Below are 24,233 nucleotides of genomic sequence, written 5' to 3'. Positions count from 1 at the left end.
GGAGGTTATTTCTAAAGGTTTACAAAGGAAAGTGACAATAAAAGAAAGCCTTCATTCTCATCCAGAGTTAAGAGTCGTCTGATATGAGGAATGTGACGGTTTCTCCGTCAAGTAAACCGTCCGTCTTTTCTCTTTTTTTGCCAAACAGTTTACGTTCGGGATTCCAGAATCAAAATTATATCATTCAACGTGTCTATTAATATGGCAGCAACATTTGACACCAGTTTTAGAATGTTCACTACAACAGATGTTGAACACCAACATGCTTATGTAAAATCAGCATGGTACCATATTCAGCTATGGACAGTTCTGCGTTGTGCGTCATAGCCTACGTCAGCCTACACAGACAATGTTCTCAATAAAATGAAATGATAACATAATAAATATCATAAAAAGGGTGGATGTCAATAATATAATGAAAAATCATGTTGTATGATAAAATTATACAAAAGAAAAGAAGTATTTATTTGTTCAGAAAACTTTCTCACTTGCAGTTACAGCCAGGAGCCGCCAGGGGGGGTGCTGCAGCACCCTAAGCACCCCCACTTCCCGCGTCCCAACAGGCAGACAGACAGAGACCCAGCAGACAGACAGACAGACAGACAGACAGACAGACAGACAGACAGACAGACAGACAGACAGACAGACAGACAGACAGACAGACAGACAGACAGACAGACAGACAGACAGACAGACAGACAGACAGGCAGGCAGTAACTCTGAATTAACTTAATCACATAACAGAGAGACAGCAGGAAGATGTCGGGTTAAGTCACCATTCAGACCTCCTCAGTTCAAGTCTGTGCTCCTCTTTTCCTCTCTTCCTCTGTTCCTACCTCCCTGTAGCCCAGTGTCTCCTCCAGTCATTAGCCTTATAAACCCAGAGCGCACATGGTTGGAATGAAGACAATGTTTACTGTTGAAGCAAACATATTAAGCCACTAAATTAAGCCACTATATAAGGCGACTCATCGGATACATGAGATAATAGGGGTGCTCACTTTGGCTCAAGCTGCTCCAGCAATGCTCAACTTACCCCCATAGAACTTCATGAGGAGCTTCATGTGTGTGAGAGAGACAGAGACAGAGAGCACGACACCCTGTATAGATGGTCCGGTTTTATGAGGGGAAGAGGAGGAGAGAGAGAGAGAGAGGAGAGGAGAAGATGAGAATAGGAGGAGAGGAGGAGAGGAGAAGGGTGAAGATCCTGGCTCCTTGAAGATCTTCTCTCTTTGTTGTTTGTCTCCAGAACTCTGCTTCCTGTTCTAAAGACGTTTCTTGCAGAGATTTTTCCGTCTAAAGTGAGTCTATTACTTGTTCTGAAGTGGTGCTCATTTCTCTCGGAAAAGGTTTCATTAAGTAATTTAGCAAACCCTTCAGCGTTGAACACACTCGAAGGCTTTGACAGTCCTAACCGACGGTAAAAGACCACATTGAACCTTAAGGCTTTACCTCACACCCGTGAAAAGAGAAGTATGCTGAGGTGAGGAAGTATGCTCATTACTGTCTGGACGTGATGCATGATGTGTGTGTGTGTGTGTGTGTGTGTGTGTGTGTGTGTGTGTGTGTGTGTGTGTGTGTGTGTGTGTGTGTGTGTGTGTGTGTGTTTGTGTGTTTCTCGGCCTTCCTTAATCAGGCTGGAATATTTCTTGGAATCTTTTCTTTGAGGTTGGAGTATTCCAGGGATTCTCAACACACACCGTCACTCACACACACACACGCACACACACACACACACTCACCTACTCAATCTCTTTCACACACACACACACACACACACACACACACACACACACACACACACACACACACACACACACACACACACACACACACACACACACACACACACACACACACACACATTAATCTATGGCCTGTGGATCTTGGTCTACTGTTAATAAGACAGAGGAAACAGACGGACACACACAGACAGACAGACACAAAAAGGAAAAAACGGAAATAACGTGAGCAAGAATGGCGAGAGCAGAACGAGGGACGTGTTTCAACTCATCTTACCTGCTCTGTCATCTGCTTGCCCCGCTGCTCTGATTGGAGCTAATGTCCCATTAGGGCCCGCCTGACCTGGCGCCGCGAGGGCTCCGACATCCCGCTCGGCTGAACGCGTCTTCTATTACCGCGCTAATAGACGGCGGGCGGAGGAAAAAGGCGCGCCGCGCTGCGCTCGTTACAGCTCGGCGCACCGCGGCGGCAGACGGCGCTCGCGGGTGATGAGGAAGACAGAGACTCTGCACGGGGGTGATTTAACCTGCGGGCGGAAACACGAAGCCCCGGGGCGAGGAACACACAGAGACTAAATGAGACCATTCGCCCAATTGTGTGTGTGTCTCTGAGAGAGTAGGAGAGAGAGAGAGACAGAGAGTAGGGGAGAGAGTAGGAGAGAGAGAGCGGGAGAAAGTATGGCAGAGAGTAGGAGCGAGTGAAAGAGGGTGAGAGATAGAGTAGGAATAAGAGTATGAGAGAAAGAGAGAGAGAGAGAGAGAGAGAGAGAGAGAGAGAGAGAGAGAGAGAGAGAGAGAGAGAGAGAGAGAGAGAGAGAAAGGGAGAGAGAGAGAATAGGAGAGAGAGAGAGAGCGAGAATAGGAGAGAGTAGGAGAGAGAGAGAGCACAGCGTGGGTGTGGGTTCATTATGACTGTCATGCTCTTATTATAGCGCTGAATAAAGCGACCTGAGCCACTTCTCGCCCTCAGAACTCATCGCAGCGGGGAACCCGGACCGCTCCACACGTGCACTCAGGATGACATCATCACTAAAAAGAAAAACTCCACGGCTCTTTCCACGACTCACACGTCGAACACATCAAATAAGTTGAATGGAAGCACTTTTGATCGGAATTCAAAGTGCCAAAGTAGTTAATTATTCTACTCGTGGTTTCCCAAACGCCCTCACACATGTTGGTGTTGAGGGCGTGGTCAGTGATGTAGGCTAGCCCCCCCGCACAAACACCCCGCTGACCTCTCTGACCCCTGCCCTCTACAGGGGAAGGCGACTGGACGCACTTAAGCGTGAGGGGGGCGTTTGGATAGTTTGACGTGCCTTCCCTGCTTGTGTGTATGTGTAGGCCTATGTGTGTGTGTGTGTGTGTGTGTGTGTGTGTGTGTGTGTGTGTGTGTGTGTGTGTGTGTGTGTGTGTGTGTGTGTGTGTGTGTGTGGTCATACTTTCACTTTTGCGCGTCGCTGTTCCGCGTCCCTGTTCGTCTCACTCCGGATCCTCTCAGTCTGGTTCGGTTCTCAACGGAGACGCACAAGGTTTGGATCAGGTTTCTTCTCATCTAACCGGAGCGGCTCTCCAGTGTCACCCGAACCGATGACTGCGTTCACCAGGCGAGACAGGTTGGTCCTGACTGAGCGTTTCGAGAACTGAGTTTAAACGCGTCAAGTTTGACAATCGTCTTATTCAAAAGATGTAGTTGTTAAGTGTGTCGATAACATGTGAAGTCAAGTGAGGATTCACAACGTGGTGCAGATATTTAACTTAGCAGTTTGTCTAAACTGCGCGTCAGTGGTCAACCTATTTCAGGGGAAATAAATTCAGCATTTCGTCATTTATGTTCACATTTATTAACGCTAGAATTATATGCAGTCTCTAGTTTATCTCTAGTTCATCGTGTCGTCGCCTCCCAGTACTGCATGCACCCAATAAAAAAATCTAACTGCTTTGAGTTAGTTTACAGGCGGTGTGTTGTGATCTGGGACTTCGTGGTGGTGTTTAGTGTCCAAACACCTTCGGCGAAGCGAGGAAGAGGCACGTCTTGAAACCTGAGGCTTAGAGAGTGAACACACGTAGGCTACTGTGTGTTCTTGTTGTGTGTTGCCATACCCAGTGTACCCGTGCATCCAGCACAGCACCACTACATTTGGGATTGATTTGGCACAAAGTTGAACTCCTAGTGTGTTCAATGTTCTGAGTTTAGTGAGTTAATGAGTTATTGGGATGGTTCCGAGTTCGTTTAGTGAGTGAGTGTATTGAGTAAGTTTAGCTTGTTGTTTTAGTGAGTGAGTGTATTGAGTTAGTTTGTGTTTGGAGTAAGTTTAGATTGTTGGGTTAGTGAGTGAGTGCACTGAGTAAGTTTCGATTTTTAGTTTCGTCAGTGAGTGTGTAGGTTTTTGTTGAGATTGTTAGTTTAGATTGTTGGTTTAGTGAGTTAGTGTGTAGACTTTGATGAGATTGTTAGTTTAGATCGTTGGTTTAGTTAGTGACTGTTTTGAGTTAGTTTAGATAGCTGGTTAGTGAGGGAGTGCATTGAGTTACTTTAGTGAGTTTAGTGGGTGTAATGGGGGGACTCAGCCTTGTATATCTGGAGCTCTGTGTGCCAGCACCCCTTCAGATAACTCCCCAGGGGGTCTGTGTGTGGGGGGCTGCATGTGTGTGTCTGTTTGTGAGGGAGGGAGGTTGTGTGTGTTTGTGTGTTTTTGTGTGTGTGTGTGTGTGTGTGTGTGTGTGTGTGTGTGTGTGTGCGTGTGTGTGTCTCCATGCTGGCCATTTACATGGACTTATTGTGTGTGCAAATGAAAAGCACTGTGTGTGTGTTTATGTGTGTACTTGCAATGTGTGTGTGTGTGTGTGTGTGTGTGTGTGTGTGTGTGTGTGTGTGTACATGCACTTTGTGTGTGTATCTGTGTATGTGTGTGTCCGTGTGTGTGTGTGTGTGTGTGTGTGTGTGTATGTGCACTGTGTTTGTGTGTATGTTTGTGTGCGTGTATGCGCACTTTGTGTGTGTGTGTGCACACACACTGTGTGTGTGTGTGTGTGTGTGTGTGCCTGTGTGTGTGTATGTGTGTGTGTGTGTGTGTGTGTGTGTGTGTGTGTGGGGGGGGGTTCTCAGGGAAGTGGTTGTTAATATAAATATCTGTGGGGAACCAAACCAGCGCATCCCTTTCCTTCTGGTGCATTCCATCGTCAAGGTTACCGTCCTCAGTTTACCCTCCTGTCCTACGCCATACCTGGCTGCTATTACCCACAATCCTGCTGGGCCCCCCGATGCTGAGAATATTCTCTACGTTTTGTAACTTTTTATACTCTCAGTATTGTTAATATTTATACTCAGTATTACAACTATCTATGCTCTAAGTATTGTTACTCTTTATAATCTCAGTATTGTAACTATTAATATTCTATGTATTTTAATATTTATACTCTCAGTATGTTACTCTTTCAACTCTCAGTATTTTTATATGTATACTCTGTATTGTAACTATTTAACCTCTCTGTATTTTCCTGTTATACTATCAGTATATTTACTATTTATACTCAGTATTTTTTTATTTATGCTCGGTATTGTAACTATTTAACCTCTCTGTATTTTAATGTTTATACTGTCGGTATATTTACTATTTATACTATCAGTATTTTAACTATTCATGCGGTACTCAGTATTGTTACTATTTAAAGAGACAACGGACAGGACCTCTGAATTCAGTCGCTGGTCATTACTAAAGACCCTCCCCCCCTGATGAACTCCCTGTAGAAGACTGACTCACTCATTCACAAGGTTCTCGCCTCAAACAGGGATAGATTCACCCTTCATTCCCTGAGGTCCACTTAATGCGGACCAAGATGGAAGCACATCGGCCCTGTTGCCACGGAACGGCTGGCGGTGTGTATCTGGGAAGGGCCTGGTGGGGTTGCTGTGGCGATCAGCCCATCTTTGTCGGGTTAAAAGTTTGAACCCCCCCCTCCCCACTCGGCTCTCCTCTGGGCCAGTTTTTCCCGAGTGCCGTTTAGCAAGGCACTCGACAGGGCGCTTAATTTGTGTAGTTAAGGGGGCAAAGGAGACTCTTTATGTGGGGCGGTTGGTGTGGTTCCATGTTTAGGCGTACGTTCTAAAGGAATGGTCCTCATGGAGGTCATATTTAATTTATCTGGCTCCGGTAATACCGTCGTCTCCAGCTCACCTCTCCTCTGCTCATCTCCTCCTCTTCTCCCCTTTATATCCTTTTCTGTGTTGCCATCTAATCGACTCCCATTGTACTTCTCTTCTTGTGCCCTCCCCTCTCCTCTCTTCTCCTCTCCTCCTCTCCTCCTTTCCCCTCCCCCTTCCTCTCCTCCCCTCCTTTCACCTCCTTTTCCCAGCCTTTTCGCCTCCCCCTCCTATTCTCGCCTCCTTTACGCACCTCTCTACCCCGCCCCTCTCCTCTCCTCTCCTCCTTTCACTTCCTTTTCTCCGCTTTTTCTCCTCCCCCTCCTATTCTCGCCTCCTTCACTCACCTCTCGTCCCCTCTTCTCTTCCCTCCTCTTCCTTCTTCCCCTCTCCCCCTTCCATCTCCTCTCTCTTTCTCTCCCCTCCCCTCTCAACTCCTCCCCTCCTCTCCTCTAAAGTGTCCTTTGGGATCTGCTCCGCTAAAAGCGCATCACATCCACAGCTCAGTCACAAGCGACGTCAGATGCATAATGAGTAATGTGTTGAATCGCCGGTATAAAGGTGTATAGTCAGAGCGGGGGCTAAAAGCTGCCTGTTGCCTTGTACTTGTTAGAAATATGCGTTGATGTTCAGGGAAACGTATGCTTGTGATTACTACATGTATAGGACCTGGAGCTATTCAGCGGCACATGCTTTGACGTTAAGTAGCCAGAAAGCAGATCTAAAAAAAAGTGAATACAGGTAGGATGGTGTAGGTGTGGCCCTTCTGTCGCCATGGAGATTAGGTTTGGCATATCACAAAAGATTCAGTGGTGAAAAACACTTTTTTTTGCATCCAGTGGTGTTGGTGTGTGTGTGTGTGTGTGTGTGTGTGTGTGTGTGTGTGTGTGTGTGTGTGTGTGTGTGTCAGTATATAACAAAGCATACAAAACCCATGATGAGGAAAGCTCCTCCTGTTCCTCTTCCTCATCCTCCTCCTCCTCTTCCTCCTCTGTCACAAACTAATGAGACCAACACTTTGTCATCCCCAGTTCATCTCACAGCCACATCATTTTGTACACACACACACACACACACACACACACACACACACACACACACACACACACACACACACTAACACACACACGCCGTATACACACGCACACCGTATACAGTGTGTGTGTGCATGTGGGTGTGAAAAAAACTGGGTGTGACAAAGTGTGGTTCTCACGCACACACACCTGTGTCCCAGCGTCCATAATAATAATGCTACTAATAATAACAGACTATTATGTGTGTCATATCAACAGAGGAACATAATGAATAATTGTGACATATAAATTAAAGTAAAAAATGTAAACAAGTAAGAAAGCAAGCCACAAATCAATGACATAGATAGCAGGATCATTAGGCACTCAGAAGACCTCATTATTATCAATTTTTTTAAGTGGTATTTCAATGTTATTGGGCTATGACCCGATCTGAAAAGAGGGGAGAAAGGGGGGCTAGGGGGCAGCTGTAGGCTGCGTTGTTATGGCAACCGCTGCCCTGAGCATTCAGGACCTTTCCAAAGGCTCTGCAGCAGAGAGGTGGTCATCCTACAAGGTGTTTCCTGCCTGTCTTCACTCGGCAAATGTCACACAAGAGACTTCATTACCCAGAAGCATGTCTTCATTGTGTTAGAGACTTCCTCGACTTTCTGGATTTTCACACAATGCGACATTGCTTGTGTCTTCACTCTTTCTCTCTCTCTCTCTCTCTCTCTCTCTCTCTCTCTCTCTCTCTCTCTCTCTCTCTCTCTCTCGCTCTCTCTCTCACTCACCCCCTCGCTCGATCTCTCAAAGTCTTCTCTTTCTCTTTTGCCCTATCTCCCATCAATGTCTCTCTCCGTTTATTCATCACCTCTTCCACGTTCCCCCCGTATCTCTCTGACAAGCTCTCCCTCCATCTCACTCACCCTGCCTGTCTGTCTGACCTCTGCTGTCTCTGGTCTCATGGGAGTGACCTGTCTGTCCTCAGCTGGTCTCCTGGGAGAGACCTGTCTGTCCTTAGCTGTCTCTTATCTCATGGGATTGATCCGTCTGTCCTCAGCTGTCTGTGGTCTCCCTGTAGTGACCCGTCTGTCTTCAGCTGTCTCTGATCTCATTGGAGTGACCCGTCTGTCTGTCCTCAGCTGTCTGTGGTCTCCTGGGCTCTGTACAGTAGACCTTGTGGAGCTTCTGATGGACCAGCTGTTACTCCTGATTATCTGCAGAATGTCATTTATCACCGCTCACCGGGTTGGGCTCCGGGCCGCCCTGAGCTGTGGATCTTTATTTAAACAGCGCCATTCAAACACAAGGCCATTCACAGTGCTCGGCAAAGGAAGGAATCAGACGGGTAAAAGCTTTAGGACAATCATGAAAAGTAAGGAGAAGTTTTCAAAAATGATTGGTTAGAAATGAAATACTTTTTTCTCTAGACTCTAAACTTAAATATATATATATATATTTATATATCGATCTTACTCAATCACGCCATAAAATATTTGATGAATACGAAACGTTACACACTTGCTCGAACTTTTGAGAGGCGGGCTGAGGTAGCAAAGTTAATATGGGCCACGGTTACCGCGGTAAAATTCCTGTCTCCCCCCCCGTCTCCCACCCAGCCGTCCTGACAGGTGAAATTACCCCCAACTCTCCCGCCATAATCAGCCTGTCTCCCCTGCCTCTCCCCCTATCCCCCTCACACCGCTAACCACAGGCGGCAATCAACCGCGCTGTCAAACCAGACCCGCTCTACCAGCCACCACAACCTCCAACACCTCCTACTCCAACACCACCACCACCACCTCCTCCTCACCATACCGCCACTTCCTCCAAGACCACCACCTCCTCCAGCTCCTACTCCACCACCTTTTACTGTACTTTATTATGGATCCCCATTAGCACTTGCCTCAACAGCATGGCTATTCTTCCTGGGGTCCTTCACACCCAAAAACACACAACATCATACACAACAACACTACAGATACACACATACATAGACAATAGTTCACTTGCAAAAATTCAGAAGAACTTCAGAAATTACAAGTTTACAGTATTATGAATTGCATAATGAAGAGGGAGAAAAGTGTTAAAAACATACCCATTACAATGACTGTTCATTTGTGTACATAAATGTACTAATAGTACCAAAGACACAACACAACCACCACTGCTGTTATTCTATCATAGTTAAACACAGATCAGTTAAGTTCTTAAAATATTGGCAGATACTGTTTTACCCTAATTTTAAATCCTTCTTTTGTAGTGAAGCATCTGATACAACATGGCAGAGTATCATCCTAACACAGCTCTGTACAAAACAGTTTTCATTATAACCGATGACTTCACTATGGGAAAGTTAAACCTTCCTTCTATAGCATGTCTTGTTTGATGTTCATGTTGAGGACAGAGATTTAATAACCTTTTATATAATACATTTGGAGTCTGTGTTTCTTTTATGTTTCTGATGAAATTTACCAGACAATAAGTTGACCTTTGACTAACAGTCAGCCATCTCAGACTATCATGCATGTCTTTTACATTAGTTCTGTAGGAACAATTTAATGCACTAACGTGCTACTTTATTTTGAACAACTTGTAATTTCTTCAAGTCCTTCATTGAGGCACCAGACCAAATAACAAAACAATAATCAAGTTGTGACAGAGCTAGAGCATTTAAGACTTGTCTAATGACATCTGGTGGCAGACCCTTAGAAACTCTTCTTGTAACAGAGACTGCCCTTCCCATTTTGCTTATGATATTATCAACATGGCTGGACCAGGATAAAGTATGGTTGAGAGTAGTCCCTAAAAGTTTAGTCTCTTTTACTTGTTCGACGGAAATGTTTCTTCATACTTAAATTCAATTTTGGTTCAGATGACAGTTGATACCTTGTACCAATCAATATAGACTTTGTCTTACCAACATTAAGTACAAGTTTGTTGGCCTCTATCCATCTTATTACTAAATGTAATTCATTATCTAAAATCGTATTTATTTCAACCGTATTTAATCCTGCTACATATATGGTCGAGTCATCAGCATACATTGAGATTAGAGACTTTTGCAAAAGTAAAGGAAGGTCATTTATAAAAATGTGTTACTTAGGTAACTCTGCATCCAATTTAATGCAGTACCAGTGAAACCATATTGCTTAAGTTTATCTAGTAACAAAAAATGATTTATCAAATCAAAAGCTGCACTGAAATCAAGCAAAACAATCCCCATCAGTCTTCCATTATCAATCTCACATTGCCAATCATCTGTCATCTGTGTCAAGGCCGTGCATGTAGAATGACGCGGCCTGTAGGCATGCCGATATTCTGTATTTAAACCATTTGCATCAAAGTAACGCTGTACTTGTTGAAAGATAATTCTCTCCATTATTTTTCCTAAGGATGGTAGCAAGCTTATAGGATGACTATTTGTACCAGAAAATGGTGTTGCTGCATTTTTTGTAAGTGGAATGCTTTTAGCTGTCTTCCAAACCTGAGGACAAGTGCATTTCTCTATACTCAGATTAATAATATGACAAACGGGGACAGCGATGTGGTTGGGAACCAAGCTGAGGACTTTAACGTCTAATTTATCAACCCCTGGTGGTCTATTTTTGCATTTATTTAGCAGACACTCAACTTCATTAACTGTTACTTTTGCTAGCGAAAATGTACACTTCTTGTTTTCCATGAAGTTTCTTTTAATAATGTGGTTGATGGATTCCTACTTGTATGTTGCATATTGTTCCTTAAACAGTTGATCTCAGAATAAAAATAATCATTGAAATAATTTGTTATATCTGCTTGCTTAGTTATACATTTTCAATCCACTTCGAGATAAAATGGACAGGATTTAGGCTTTCTGCCCATCATGTCATTTACTACATTCCACATTTTCTTTTTGTCATTTTCCGCATTATTTATTTTCTTCTTATGAAATAATTGTTTTTTCTTATTGTTTAGAGCTGTAACATAATTCCGTAACTTTCTCTAAATTTGCCAGTCAGACTCAAAACTTGATAAGATCGCTGATTTTTTAGCTTCATCTCTTAATCTCATCAAATCTCTCAATTCAGTGTCCAACCAGGGGGATCTTAAATTCCTTACCGTACGCTTCCTTATTGGGGCATGTTTGTCAATTAACTCTTAAAAATAGTGTATCAATGACTTCAAGTGCATCATCTGGATTGTCCTTATTCAGTACCTGCTTCCAGCATATATTTTTAACATCCTCTATAAATGTTTCTTCATTAAATGTTTTCATTAATCTACTGTTTAATAATCTACGACTATTTTTGGTCCTGATTTTGAAACCTAATCTACGACTATTTTTGGTCCTGATTTTGAAACCTTTGCTTTTCTTACAGTCACTACTAAATTATGATCAGTACACCCCACTGGTACGGATAATGTTTTAGAACATAAATAACTACAGTTTGTAAAAATATGATCGATGCATGTTTCACTTTTACTACCATCTCTTCTGATACAAACTCTCGTTGGTCTATCAACCATCTGAATCAAATTGCATGTTCTCGCAGTTGATTGTAACTTCTCCTTAAGTAGACAGTTGGACGAGTTCCAGTCAATATTGATATCTCCTAATAAGTAAGTTTCATGACCCAGATCACATGCTTGATCTAACATTAAACACATTTGATTCAGATAATCCACATTTGCACTTGGCGGTCTATATACACATCCTATAAGCAGAGGTTTTATATGAGGTAAATTAATTTGCAACCAAATCACTTCAATATCTGCAGCCATTAGATCAGGTCTCATTTTCACTGGAATATGATTCGGTACATAAACTGCTACCCCCCCTCCATTTACATTTCTGTCCCTCCTAAAAATGTTGTAACCCTGAATACCCAGTACCTTATCATTAAATGTTTAATCCAGGTGGGTTTCTGATACTGCCAATAGATGAATACCTGGAGATAATAATTCAGCAACTTCTATTATTTTATTCCTCAGGCTGCAGATATTAATGTGAGCCAATTTAAACCCTTTACTTGGTAGATTAATTGCAATCGTAATAATCTTTGTTTATAGCATTCAACTTCTTCCCTTTAGTTTGTGAACCATTAAACACATAACATATAAACACATAACACACACATTCACATCGACTCACATACAACCATACACATACAAATAAAATGTCATACATGCTGTAAGTCAATATCCCCATCCCCCCAAACACACTTAATATTAGCAGACACTAGAGACTGTTTAACTCCTTGAGTTGTCTTCAAAATCTAATAGAGCCAATAATAGCCTAAGGCCGAAGTATAAAAAAAAAAAAAAAAAATGTACTACTAGGTTATTACAGGCTATACAAAGATAATTTAATGGTTTAGACTTTCCTGTCGGCTTAGTTAAGTAAATAAAATAAATATTTATTAGCTCATATTGTGGGCTGCAATCATAGGAACTACTCATCTTGTGAGGCATTTATAGGCACTACATTGTGTATAGAACGAAACTGTTAGCCTATTCAAAAATAGTATAAAGAATATAATAAAAATAAAAATAAGAATCCTAGCTCAATCCGACCCAGTTTCACCTTCCTCCTCTTCTCCGTTCTCATCCTCATCCTCGGCAATGTAGTTATCGAAAAAGACCTGCGCATCCTTAGCATTAGAAAACTTGTGTGTTTCCTCTCTGTAGGTCAGAATCAATATTGCCGCAGGCTGAATGTAACCGCATCTTATTTTGCGTTTGAAAAGCTCTGATCTCACTTCTTTGAAAGTCGCTCTGAGTTTCAGGGTCTTAGCGCTGACATCAGAGTGGATGCGGATTTGATTCCCATTGTAGGTGAAGGAACTTCACTCAGCTGCCTTCTTCGTTATCCTCATTTTGATGTCAAGACTGTACAGCCTTGCGATCATGCACCTCGAATCCTTCCTTGCGGGGCCAGTGCGATGAGCAACGCTGATCAGCGGGCCGGTTCCAACAATCTCCTCTCCAAACAAATCGCGGAGCAGCTTTGTTGTGTAGGCTGTAGGGTTTCCAGCCTCCACTCCATTCGGCAGGTCAAGAATTTGTATGTTGAATTTTCTGCCTTGATTTTCAAGCTGCTCAACCTTCATCCTCAGATAATCATTCTCCTTCGCAGTCTTCGGTTGTTCACGTTCAAGTTCAGACAGTCTGACATCAGTTCCCACCGCAGCACTCTCCAGCTCGGTGACTTTACCAGTGCATGCGGTCAGTTGACTTTTCAGCTCCTCCAAACATTTGTTCACTGGCAGTAAACTTTTGGCCAAGGCTGCCGTCAGCTCTTCACGAATGATGTCTCTCATTGTAGAGGCCATGTCTTCTGTGAAAACAGCTTCATCCGCTTTGTCCCTCGTCATCGGTTTCGGCATTCTCCACGATTGTTTGTTTTGCGGCACGCTCAGCTGTTTGCCGGCTGCAGTCAATCAGGTAGCGTCTTCTCCAGGGAAATAAGTTACGTCCGAGACCAAAAATCAAACCTCCCTTTCGAATACGATCATTTAGACAACGTTAAACATAAAGTTTAACTTCAGCGGGACGGGGGATATGCGGCCACACGTCTGCGTCTCACAGCATTCAGCCCAGTACCTCCTCCTCCAACACCATCACCTCCTCAGCAATACCCTCCGCCAACAACTCCTCCAACAACTACCCCCGTCATACACCATTACCACCCTCCAACACCACTGCCACCTCCACCTCCTCCACCACGACCACCACCACCTCCTCCTACAACACCGCCACCCCCTCCACCAGTGTTCTCGAATCCGTGTTCTTGGTGATCCCTAGTTCTAGAAAGTTCTAGAATCTCTGTTTTCTAGTTACGCGTTGTATTATGTACGTGTTCTAGTTCTCCGTGTACTAGATCTGTGTTCTGGTTCTCTGTGTTCTAGATCTTTGTATTTTCGTTTCTCTGTGTTCGAGTTGTTTGGATTCTAGTTCTCTGTGATCTAGTGTCAGTGTTCTAGAATTTCCCTCTTTGAGTACATCAACAGTGTTATCTGTGTGTCAATGGATCACACATCAACTTCATCTTTGGCTGAAGATGTTTTATCCAACGACTCAGTCACTGGTCGCCCACATGCTCTGCCTGCTGCCTCTGGAACTCTGCCCGCGACCCATGACCCCTTATTCTACTGGGGTTAACTCCGGTTATATATATATGTGTGTATACATATACTGTATGTAAACACACACAAACATACATTTGTGTGTATGTATATATATATTTATTTATATTTCACTGCGACAACAATAGTTAATTTCTTGTAATGATTACACGAGAACGATGAAGTCATATATTGGAATAATAGCGATAGAAGTTTGGTGAGACAGCGACCTCTGACCTGCTGTTTGGTGTGTTGTGGCGAGACGCCAGACCTCCTCTGACCACCGCGCAGCTCGTCCAAAGCTCAACCTGTGGCGCGGCCCATCTCCCCAGAGCAAAGCCGCCCGCCGCAGTGGGCTGGGATCTGTCTCTCTGTCGGAGCTGTCTCTCGCTAGGATCTGTCTCCCTCTCTGTTCCAGGTGGCCACTTCTGACTGTAAGTGTTCCGCCTCACTTCTGGTTCCGCTCATGTGTTTACAGAGCTACGCTATCACGGGTGGGTTTTATCGTTTGGTCATTTTAATAACTGGTGCGTATTCAGGCTGGTTTGGTTTTGGGACATCGTTTTATGAAGGCTTGGGTAGGCTTGAATTGTCCCCTAACGGCTTGTTGCTTAGCCTGCTTGGGTTAAGCCGGGTTAGGCTTGGCCTCGTTTGGTTAACCCCGGTTTGGCTTGGCCTGGTTTGGCTTGGCCTGGCCTGGTTTGGTTAAGCCTGGTTTGGCTTGACCTGGTTCGGGTTGGGGTTGTTTTGGTTTAGCCTGGATTGCTTCCTGTTTCCAACAATGTACTTTGGTCGACACAGAAGCTTTACAACCATTCAAAAGGGCTCAACTACCCCTCAGAGGTTGTCGGTTCCATTCCCCTTTAAAGAAGAAGTAGCGTTGATGTACACAGTGTACACATGTACACATCAATGTGTTTGGATCGCTCAGAGCTGGACAGCTCATCTTAAATCTCTTAGAGCCTGTGAAGAGGTTGAAGTCGCTGCGTAGTGGGTTACACAGCGACTTCAAGTGTGTCCCTTTGCAACCTGTTTTGGGGGGCGTGGTTTCTGGAGGGGGGGGGGGGGGGGGTACGGACCAGAGAGGCTGTCTTTTTGTTGCTTCTAATGATGATTAATTAGCCGGAGAAAAAGAGGGTTATGCACTCTCTCTCTCTCCTTCCATTACCTCCCTTTCTTTCGTTCTCCCTACTCCTACTCCTTCTCTTCGTCTGCTCTCTCTCTCCTGCTCTCTCTCTCTCCTGCTCTCTCTCTAAAACACACAACAAATTCCTTCAATTTATTATCTCTTTGTGCGCTCGGAAGACGTCAGCCGATTTGTTGTGTGCACTGGGACATTCCTGTTGGCCGGCACTTTGGGACAGGCAGAGTAGTTTGTTTGATTTAGTTCGCCCTTTACACAGATTGAGTGTTGTATCTTTGGACCTGGTGTGTCAGGGAGGGAGGAAGGGGGGGAGAATGAGGGGGAGAGAGAGAGAGAGAAGGAGGGAGGGAGGGAGGGAGGGAGGGAGGGAGGGAGGGAGGGGGGGAGAGAGAGAGGATGGGAGGGCGGGGGAGAGAATGAGGGAGGAAGGGGAGGAATGAGGGAGGGAGGGGGGGGAATGCGGGAGGGAGGGGAGGGAGCGAGAGAGAGAGGGGGGGAGGGGGAGAGAACTATCAGAGTCCAGTGTGCTTATCCTATGAGCGAGTATTGCAATATATCAGAGAAATTATAAACACCAAAGAATATACTTATTGATTAATATAATATATATTAATAAAATATTCCTTCAGACATGGTTTATACTGATTGATTAATTGGTTATTGATGTACACTACAACAAGTCATTGCGTTCGTAAGATGTTGGGGAAGGGGTTTGTCATGAAGGCTCTGGGGGGGGTCTCTCGCTTGGTAAAACACAAACTCACAAACAAAGTGTAAAGACCACCAGATGCCTCGTTGAACACACACATATCACCTGCATATAATAACATCAGGACTCTGTGGAGGAAGCGGCGGACGTTTTGTGGAGCTGTCGCTTCCTCCCGAGGAGACTCTTGACACGTGACAGGCGGGGAAACGGCACCACGCTTCCTTCCAGAGTCTGAGACTCAAACGGAGGGTGATTGTTGAGGTTAGGGTGACCTGGATCCACGCTGGCAGACAGACCACGCGCGCCGCCGCCGCCGCCGCCGCCGCCGCCGCCGCCGCCGCCGCTACTCCAGGCCTCAAGCACCGCAGCGCTATCTGCCTTGTTGCTGCCGCGCCGAAAGGCCTTGAGGAAACCACAACAGAACCGCCCCCCTCCCCCCCCCCCCCCCCCCCCCCTCCTCGCCTCCGGGACTCTCAACCCGGGGCCCGGCCGGACCCTACAGACGGGGGGAGGGGGGGGGGGGGGGGGCGGATCTAAGGACCTTCGCGGCTTGTTGCGTCTGCTGATTATCTACCGCAAGCAGCAAGTCGGATACACCAGCGATGCGTTGGCTGTAGATTCCATTTCTTTTTCATCGTGTTTGATGCCAGCTTGAAATGCTTCAGGGCGAAGGGAGTACACACCGATTCGGTTAAGATAAGCGGAAGCATCCGCTGAAGGTCCGAGATGGAAACGTCAATCTCATCGCCCTGACGGACGCTCCGACGGGAGCCCGCGGGAAGAGGAAAGTCGCTGGTGTATGAGGTGCCGTGTGTGGGCCGGGAATACCGGCGTGACAGCTCGGCCCTCCTGGTCCTGCTACATTTTTTTTTTTCAATCGATTGAGGGAGGGAGGAACAGAAAAAAAAGCGTTCATTCGATTCCTCACGTTTGTTCATTTTGTCGGCATGTGTCCAAGTCACTGGAGGTCTCCAATCCAAATCGGTCGCCAAAAGTATGTCAATGCTAATGTTTTGAGTTTGACGTTTTTTCGTTGACTCAATTATTTTAATCTTTGAAAATGTTTAAACCGTTAAAAAAAGCCCTCGCCCTCTTTCCCCTCCACAGGACATGCCCCCTGTCAGTAATGTGGTAGAGCCCTGGTCCTAACTGCCACCATCGTCCTCTTCAACCCCCACCCCCCCCCACCCACCAAGATGTCCTCCTCATGCGGCCCCCCCGCCCTGCTCCACCTCCAGGAGATGGCCTCCCCCAGGACCTCGGAGTGCATCGGGGCCCCCCTCTACGGGCCCCCGGGGGGCCTGGGCCCTCACACCGTCTGCATCCCCTCGCCGTACGCGGACTGCAGCCAGGACTACGCCCCGCCCCCCCACGGACCCCTCACCTTCTACGGCTCCTCCCTCATGGCCTACGAGCGGCAGCCAATGGCAGAGCCGGGCTCCGGACGGCCCCTCAGCCCCTCCCTCTTCTGGCCGACGCAGACCCCCCACCAGGAGATGACGTCGCCGGCGCTGCACGGCGCGCCCCACCCCCCACCGATGTACGGGGAGCCCCCCGCAGAGGGCCAGCTTGGGGGGCCCTGGGTGGAGGCCAAGCCCCTGGGGCTGGGCTCCAACAGGTAGACCCCCCCCCCCCCCCCCCCCGCTGCGGACCACCCTAATGGGCGGAGGTGTTGGCGTCTGTATAGGGCTGGGCGATCAATCGAATTTTGACCGCCATTTTGTTTTTACGTGGCGTCAAACAATCACCAAACTAATATAATCGAGTAGATATGATTTCTTTCGATTTTAATTTTTTTAAGTATTTATTTCATGTATATTTTATTTTTATAGAAATTGCAGAACAGCTGGATATCTGGACATTAGACGAAATTTCAAAGTTCTCAGTTACAATGTGTTTTTTGGAGAGAAATGCCGAATATTGCATCATGTTTCCAAACTCAAAAAATAATTGTTGAAATAATCGAGATTTCAATATTGACAAAAAAAATTATCGGGATTGTGATTTTTTCCTACCTCTATCTCCATCCTCTCAGATCGCTGCTGTCGTCCAATAAGATGGCGGGGAAGCGGCAGGAGGAGAGGCCGCTGGGCGGGTCCGGGGGGCGCGCTGACATGCACTTCTGCGCGGTGTGCCAGGACTACGCGTCCGGGTACCACTACGGGGTGTGGAGCTGCGAGGGCTGCAAGGCCTTCTTCAAGAGGAGCATCCAAGGTAGCGACTCGGCCACCCGCCCTGGCCTGGAAGAACCCTGGAGGTCCTCAAGACTTCTGGAGGTCCTCAAGACTTCTGGAGGTCCTCAAGACTTCTGGAGGTCCTCAAGACTTCTGGAGGTCCTCAAGACTTCTGGAGGTCTTAAAACTTCTGGAGGTCTTGTGTGTGTCTGGGCATTCAGTCATTCATTCGTGCAATCACTGTCTGTCCGTCTGATTCATGGGGCACATTAAGAGTTTGTCCATCTATCTGTCTAACGGTCAGATTAAGAGTGTGTGTCTGTCTATCTGTCTAACGGTCAGATTATGAGTGTGTGTCTGTCTAATGGGTCAGAGTGTGTGTGTCTGTCTGTCTGACGGACAGATTGAGAGTGTATGTGCGTGTGCTTGTCTAACGGGGAATAGTGTGTGTGTCTGTCTGTCTGATGTCTGTTTGTCTGTCTGTCTAACGGTGGTGGTGTGTGTCTGTCTGTCTGATGTCTGTGTGTCGCTCTGTCTAACGGTGGTGGTGTGTGTCTGTCTGTCTGATGTCTGTGTGTCGCTCTGTCTAACGGTGGTGGTGGTGTGTCTGTCTGTCTGATGTCTGTGTGTCGCTCTGTCTAACGGTGGTGGTGGTGTGTCTGTCTGTCTGATGTCTGTGTGTCGCTCTGTCTAACGGTGGTGGTGGTGTGTCTGTCTGTCTGATGTCTGTGTGTCGCTCTGTCTAACGGTGGTGGTGGTGTGTCTGTCTGTCTGATGTCTGTTTGTCTGTCTGTCTAACGGTGGTGGTGTGTGTCTGTCTGTCTGATGTCTGTGTGTCGCTCTGTCTAACGGTGGTGGTGGTGTGTGTCTGTCTGTCTGATGTCTGTGTGTCGCTCTGTCTAACGGTGGTGGTGTGTGTCTGTCTGTCTGATGTCTGTGTGTCGCTCTGTCTAACGGTGGTGGTGGTGTGTCTGTCTGTCTGATGTCTGTGTGTCGCTCTGTCTAACGGTGGTGGTGGTGTGTCTGTCTGTCTGATGTCTGTGTGTCGCTCTGTCTAACGGTGGTGGTGGTGTGTGGTTCCTCAAGGACATAACGACTACATCTGCCCGGCCACCAACCAGTGCACCATCGACAAGAACCGAAGGAAGAGCTGCCAGGCCTGTCGCCTCAGGAAGTGCTACGAAGTGGGCATGATGAAGTGTGGTAGGATGCCTCCTGGTTCCCTTCCTCTGGTCCGAGAAGTTCCCTCTCTCTGGATCCACTCCTACCTCCTATGATCTCATCTCGTTTCCTTTTCTCCTCTCCAATCCTCTCTCCTCCGCCCTTCTCCTCTCCTTTTCTCCTATCGTTTCCTTTTCTCCTCTCCTCTCTCCTCCTCTCCTCTCCTCCTCTCTTCTGCTCCTCTCCTTCTCTCCTATCGTTTCCTTTTCTCCTCCCTCCTCTCTCCTCTCCTACCTTTTTTCCTAATCCTAGCCCGAGCCCTTCACTTGGATCTGACACACACACACACACACACACACACACACACACACACACACACACACACACACACACACACACACACACACACACACACACACACACACACACACACACACACACACACACACACACACACTTCAAACAGCGTGCTAGTCACTGAACTAAGTGTCCGTCCCGGGTTCAAACCCTGATGCCCTCAGTCCCCCCTGCCCCCTCCCCGCTCCCCCGTCTCCCCTCCCTGCTCCTTCATGAACCAGAGCCGTCCCTCAGCACCTCCCCCTTGTCTCCCTGTGTCTCCCCCAGGGGTGAGGCGCGAGCGCTGCAGCTACCGCGGCGCACGCCAGCGCCGCGCAGCGGGCGTGGACCCGGCGGCGGCGGCGGCGGCGGCGGCGGCGGCGGCGGCGGCGGCGGCGGCGGCGGCGGCGGCGGCAGCGGCAGAGGGAGCGGGAGGGGGGGGCGGCCGGGGCGGGGCCCTGGTGGGGCTGGGGGCCCAGCAGGGGGGGCTCCGCCTGACGGGCCCCCTGCTGTCCTTCCTGCCCCCCCTGGGCCAGGCGGAGCACCGCGACCCCCCCGCGATGAGCCCGGAGCAGTTCATCAGCTGCATCATGGAGGCGGAGCCTCCGGACATCTACCTGAGGGAGGACCTGAAGAAGCCCTTCAACCAGAGCAGCATGATGATGTCACTCACACACCTGGCCGACAAGGAGCTGGTGCTCATGATCAGCTGGGCCAAGAAGATACCTGGTGAGAGGTGTGTGCGTGTGTGTGTGCGGGTGTTAGAGGTTGTGTGTGTGTCGGCGTGTGTTTGCGGGAGGTTGTTTGTGTGTATTTGGGAGGTTGCGTGTGTGGCCTAACAACAAGATGGTTTCGGCGAAAACCTTCGAAACACAGACCTCACCAAACTTGTTTTTCTGTACTTCCTGCCACTTACCGAAATCTCTGCAGATGGGGGCTTAACACACATTGTGTGTGTGAGCAAGGCAGGTGTTGTGTTTGCATGATTTCCCGTCTCCAGGGAGACCCACTAGGTCTGAACTAAAGGAACACTCAGAGACCGAACCGAAACAGTGTATAGAAATATAAGAGTATAAAACCGCTAAAGCGTACAAAATAAAAGCTCCTTCTTTTGAAGGAGGTTTCTATCCAGATCCCTCTTTGCGTACAAAGAGGGATCTGATGGCCCTGGAGCGTCTGAGACTAATTGTGATAAAGTCTCTAAAAATAATCGGGACTTGTCTGAATCGGCAGCAAAGAAGGTTGAAGTATAAAAGTGTGTTTTTACACCTGATGTCACTTCCTCCCTCTGCTTTAGTCCTTTATTCAACTAATCTTTATTTTGTCCTTTTGTCTGCCAAGTGTGCCTTGTTCGCTCTCTCCTCTCCCCCTGTCATCTCCTCTCCTCTATCTCCTCCCCTCCCTCCCTTCTCCTTCCCTCCTCCCCTCCCATCTCCTCTCCTCTCCTCTATCTCCTCCCCTCCCTCCCTTCTCCTTCCCTCCTCCCCTCCTCCCCTCCCATCTCCTCTCCTTTCTCCATCTCCTTCCCTCCCTCCCATCTCCTCTCCTCTATCTCCTCCCCTCCCCCCCATCTCCTCTCCTCCAATGTGAAGCCCCAGCAGGGAGCTGTTAGCTTGAGCAGTCCATAAAGGGACCAACTGTTTAGGGAACAAAGTCTCCTGGTGTTCCACTAGACAGGTGGAGGTGGAAATGAGAGAGAGAGAGAGAGAGAGAGAGAGAGAGAGAGAGAGAGAGAGAGAGAGAGAGAGAGAGAGAGAGAGAGAGAGAGAGAGAGAGAGAGAGAGAGAGAGAGAGAGAGAGAGAGAGAGAGAGAGCTGACAAGTTACAGCGGGGCGATTTCATCGTCTGTTTTAACTTTGAAGCCTAACGTCTACAGTAGTAGAGCTAAGAAGTAAACCAGTAAGTTGTGTATTTCTAACACGTTGTATATTAACTGGGTTGTGATCTACCTCACCGTGTGTTGTGTATTAACCATGTGTTGTGTATTAAGTGTGTCTTGTGTATTAACCCTGTGTGTTGTGTATTAACTGTGTGTTGTGTATTAACTTTGTGTTGTGTATTAACTGTGTGTTGTTTGTTGTGTGTTGTTTATTAACTGTGTGTTGTGTGTTAACCGTCTGTGTTGTTTATTAACTGTGTGTTGTGTGTTAACTATGTGTGTTGTGTGTTACCGTGTGTGTTGTGTGTTAACCGTGTGTGTTGTGTATTAACTTTGTGTTGTGTATTAACCATGTTGTGTGTTAACTGTGTGTTGTGTGTTCACCGTGTGTTGTTTATTAACTGTGTGTTGTGTTTAAACTGTGTGCGTTGTGTATTTACCATGCATTGTGTGTTAACTGTGTGTTGTGTGTTAACCGTGCGTTGTGTGTTAACTGTGTGCGTCCAGGCTTTGTGGAGCTGAGTCTAGCCAATCAGATCCAGCTGCTGAAGTGCTGCTGGCTGGAGGTCCTGATGCTGGGGCTGATGTGGAGGTCCGTGGACCACCCCGGGAAGCTCATCTTCTCGCCAGACCTCAAGCTCAACAGGTCAGCCCCCGCCGCCGCCCCGCCGCTCGGTGAGTGACAGGTCTCCGGTTGGAGTCCCGCCCCTCCAGGGTAGTGCCTGGGGATCTGACTCTGAGCTCGAACCTCTCGGCCATTTTGATCAGGTGTCTTTGTTTGATTAGTCTCGTCTGTTTGGGAATCAATGAACTCTACTTTAGGCAACTGGGATATTAAACCTACGCTACTGTAAGTTACTGGGATATTAAACCTACGCTACTGTAAGTTACTGGGATATTAAACCTACTCTACTGTAAGTTACTGGGATATTAAACCTACGCTACTGTAAGTTACTGGGATATTAAACCTACTCTACTGTAAGTTACTGGGATATTAAACCTACTCTACTGTAAGTTACTGGGATATTAAACCTACTCTACTTTAGGCTACTGGGATATTAAACCTACTCTACTGTAAGTTACTGGGATATTAACCCTACTCTACTTTAGGCTACTGGGATATTAAAGGCACTCTATTGTAAGCTACTGGGCTGTTAAAGCTACTCTGTTTGTTACCGGGATGTTTTGCCCTAAGACCCCTGGTGATCAGCCAGAGTTTTGGTGATTTCCTTATCGCTCATGTGTCCCAACATGACCTTCGATCCCGTGCCAACCTTCTTTTACGGTTCGTCATGGTTCATGTCGCTTTTTTCAGTTCTTCCAAAGCACTTCCTGTTCATAGGATTTGCTGTTGATAGCACTTCATGTTCACGGCACTTCCTGCTTGGCAGTTTCTGACGCTCTTACCCGTCAAAGTTGGATTGAAACGACTGCCGACGATCTAGAATAACAACAATGAGTTTCCAACGCACAAGTAGGAAAATCCAACGCATGCGCAACTTGAAAGGCAACGTTAGGCGAGGGACAGCTCTAGATGGAACAGAATCAAGATAACTAGATGTGTTTACCTAAGAGTGTTGTGGTCGCCAGTTGGGTGAGAGTAGGGAATCTTTTAATTGTTAATTAGTGTTTCTGTTACCTGCTGATCGCGTGTGGTGGTGGTGGTGGTGGGGGGGGGGGGGGGGGGGAGACAGCCGTTGTCAGTCACTGCTCTCCTCTGATGCTCAGGATGCTGGACAGACCTGTCAGACTAACAAGTACAACGCAGAAAACCATACAAAAAGGAGCGATTTAACGTAGAATACCAATAAAAAGACTTGATACACGACTGGTGCCAGCCGGTGAGAAGCTGTGAATCTCACTGCCTCCTCGTTCCTCTACCTCTTCTAAATCAAAGCCTTCTGCAGACAGGCACAGAGACTTAATGTTAATCCTTTAGAGAGCGAGAGAGAGAGACATGCCAGCCGGAGATTAAAAGATAGCAAACAATGTCTGTACTTTAGAGACTTAATAACTAGAGGAAGTTAGGGGATAAAAATCTGTTGATGTCTTTTTGGAATTGAGTGACTTGAGGCTTTGCCTAACTTGGACTGAAAAGAATTGATTGAAAGAATTTATTTAGTGCTTTTCTAGACACTCAAAGATGGTTTACAGTGAAGGGGGGGGGGGAGCTCACCAACCACTACCAATGGGTAGCACCCACTTGTGTGATGCACGGCAGCCAATCGGCAGCCAATCGGCGCCAGAACGCTCACCACACACCAGCTTGAGAGGGGGAGAGTGAGGGAATTAATGAATCAGCAAATTATACAGGGGGATGATTAGGGGGCCAGATTGAATGAGCCTGGTTGGGCTGTTTTCTGGTTTTGCTTACCTTGGTCTGAAAACTCAAAAGACTCTAGCTTTGCTTACCGTTGTCCGAAAACAACTTATCATACATCATCAGAATGTATAGGCATTACATCTATCGGTCGCGTTAAGAAGCCGACACGTATTCCGTGTCTCCCCTGACGGGTCATCGGCATAAACAAACCATTTGTGCCCACAATCTCCAACGAACAAATCCGATGACAAATGTGAACCGCTAGGCATCATGGGATGAACCAAACACATTTTGTTCAGTCCTACACTAATATTCCACGGGTATTACGGAGGAAGCGGGGTTGTACACTCAGAGTTCAGTGTTCTGCTGAAATTGGGGCCCAGCAGAGCACTCAGCGAGCCAGATGGAGCCCGCCGCGGTCCCCGTCAGAGCCGGTGGACCTCACTGTGAACCCACTCACTGCAAAGGTTTTGTACGTTTGGTGGAAATGTCAATGTCCTCGCAT

At 47.0% G+C, this 24,233-nt stretch overlaps 1 protein-coding gene across 4 annotated transcripts in view; it reads left to right on the top strand.

Moving 5' to 3' along the window:
• The first annotated feature begins 3,087 nt into the window (after positions 1-3,087).
• The window catches only part of esr2b (estrogen receptor 2b), a 28,865-nt gene continuing 7,719 nt past the window's right edge, over positions 3,088-24,233 (top strand). The window contains exons 1-7 of one of the 4 annotated variants that reach the window (XM_060051492.1): positions 14,324-14,436; positions 16,521-16,849; positions 16,963-17,473; positions 17,891-18,069; positions 19,116-19,232; positions 19,815-20,255; positions 21,913-22,051. In XM_060051492.1, coding sequence (XP_059907475.1) covers positions 17,052-17,473; positions 17,891-18,069; positions 19,116-19,232; positions 19,815-20,255; positions 21,913-22,051 — 1,298 coding nt within the window. In that variant the 5' untranslated portion in view covers positions 14,324-14,436; positions 16,521-16,849; positions 16,963-17,051. Of the gene's footprint in view, positions 3,356-14,280; positions 14,437-16,520; positions 16,850-16,962; positions 17,474-17,890; positions 18,070-19,115; positions 19,233-19,814; positions 20,256-21,912; positions 22,052-24,233 lie in introns of those variants that run through there. The other 3 variants (XM_060051491.1, XM_060051493.1, XM_060051489.1) reach the window with 3 other exon arrangements.

Source organism: Gadus macrocephalus, chromosome 5 (assembly GCF_031168955.1).
Source record: "Gadus macrocephalus chromosome 5, ASM3116895v1".
In the NCBI taxonomy this organism is placed as follows: domain Eukaryota; kingdom Metazoa; phylum Chordata; class Actinopteri; order Gadiformes; family Gadidae; genus Gadus; species Gadus macrocephalus.
The sequence above is the reverse complement of the archived record's forward strand: the minus strand, read 5'-3'. Positions and strand labels throughout refer to the sequence as shown.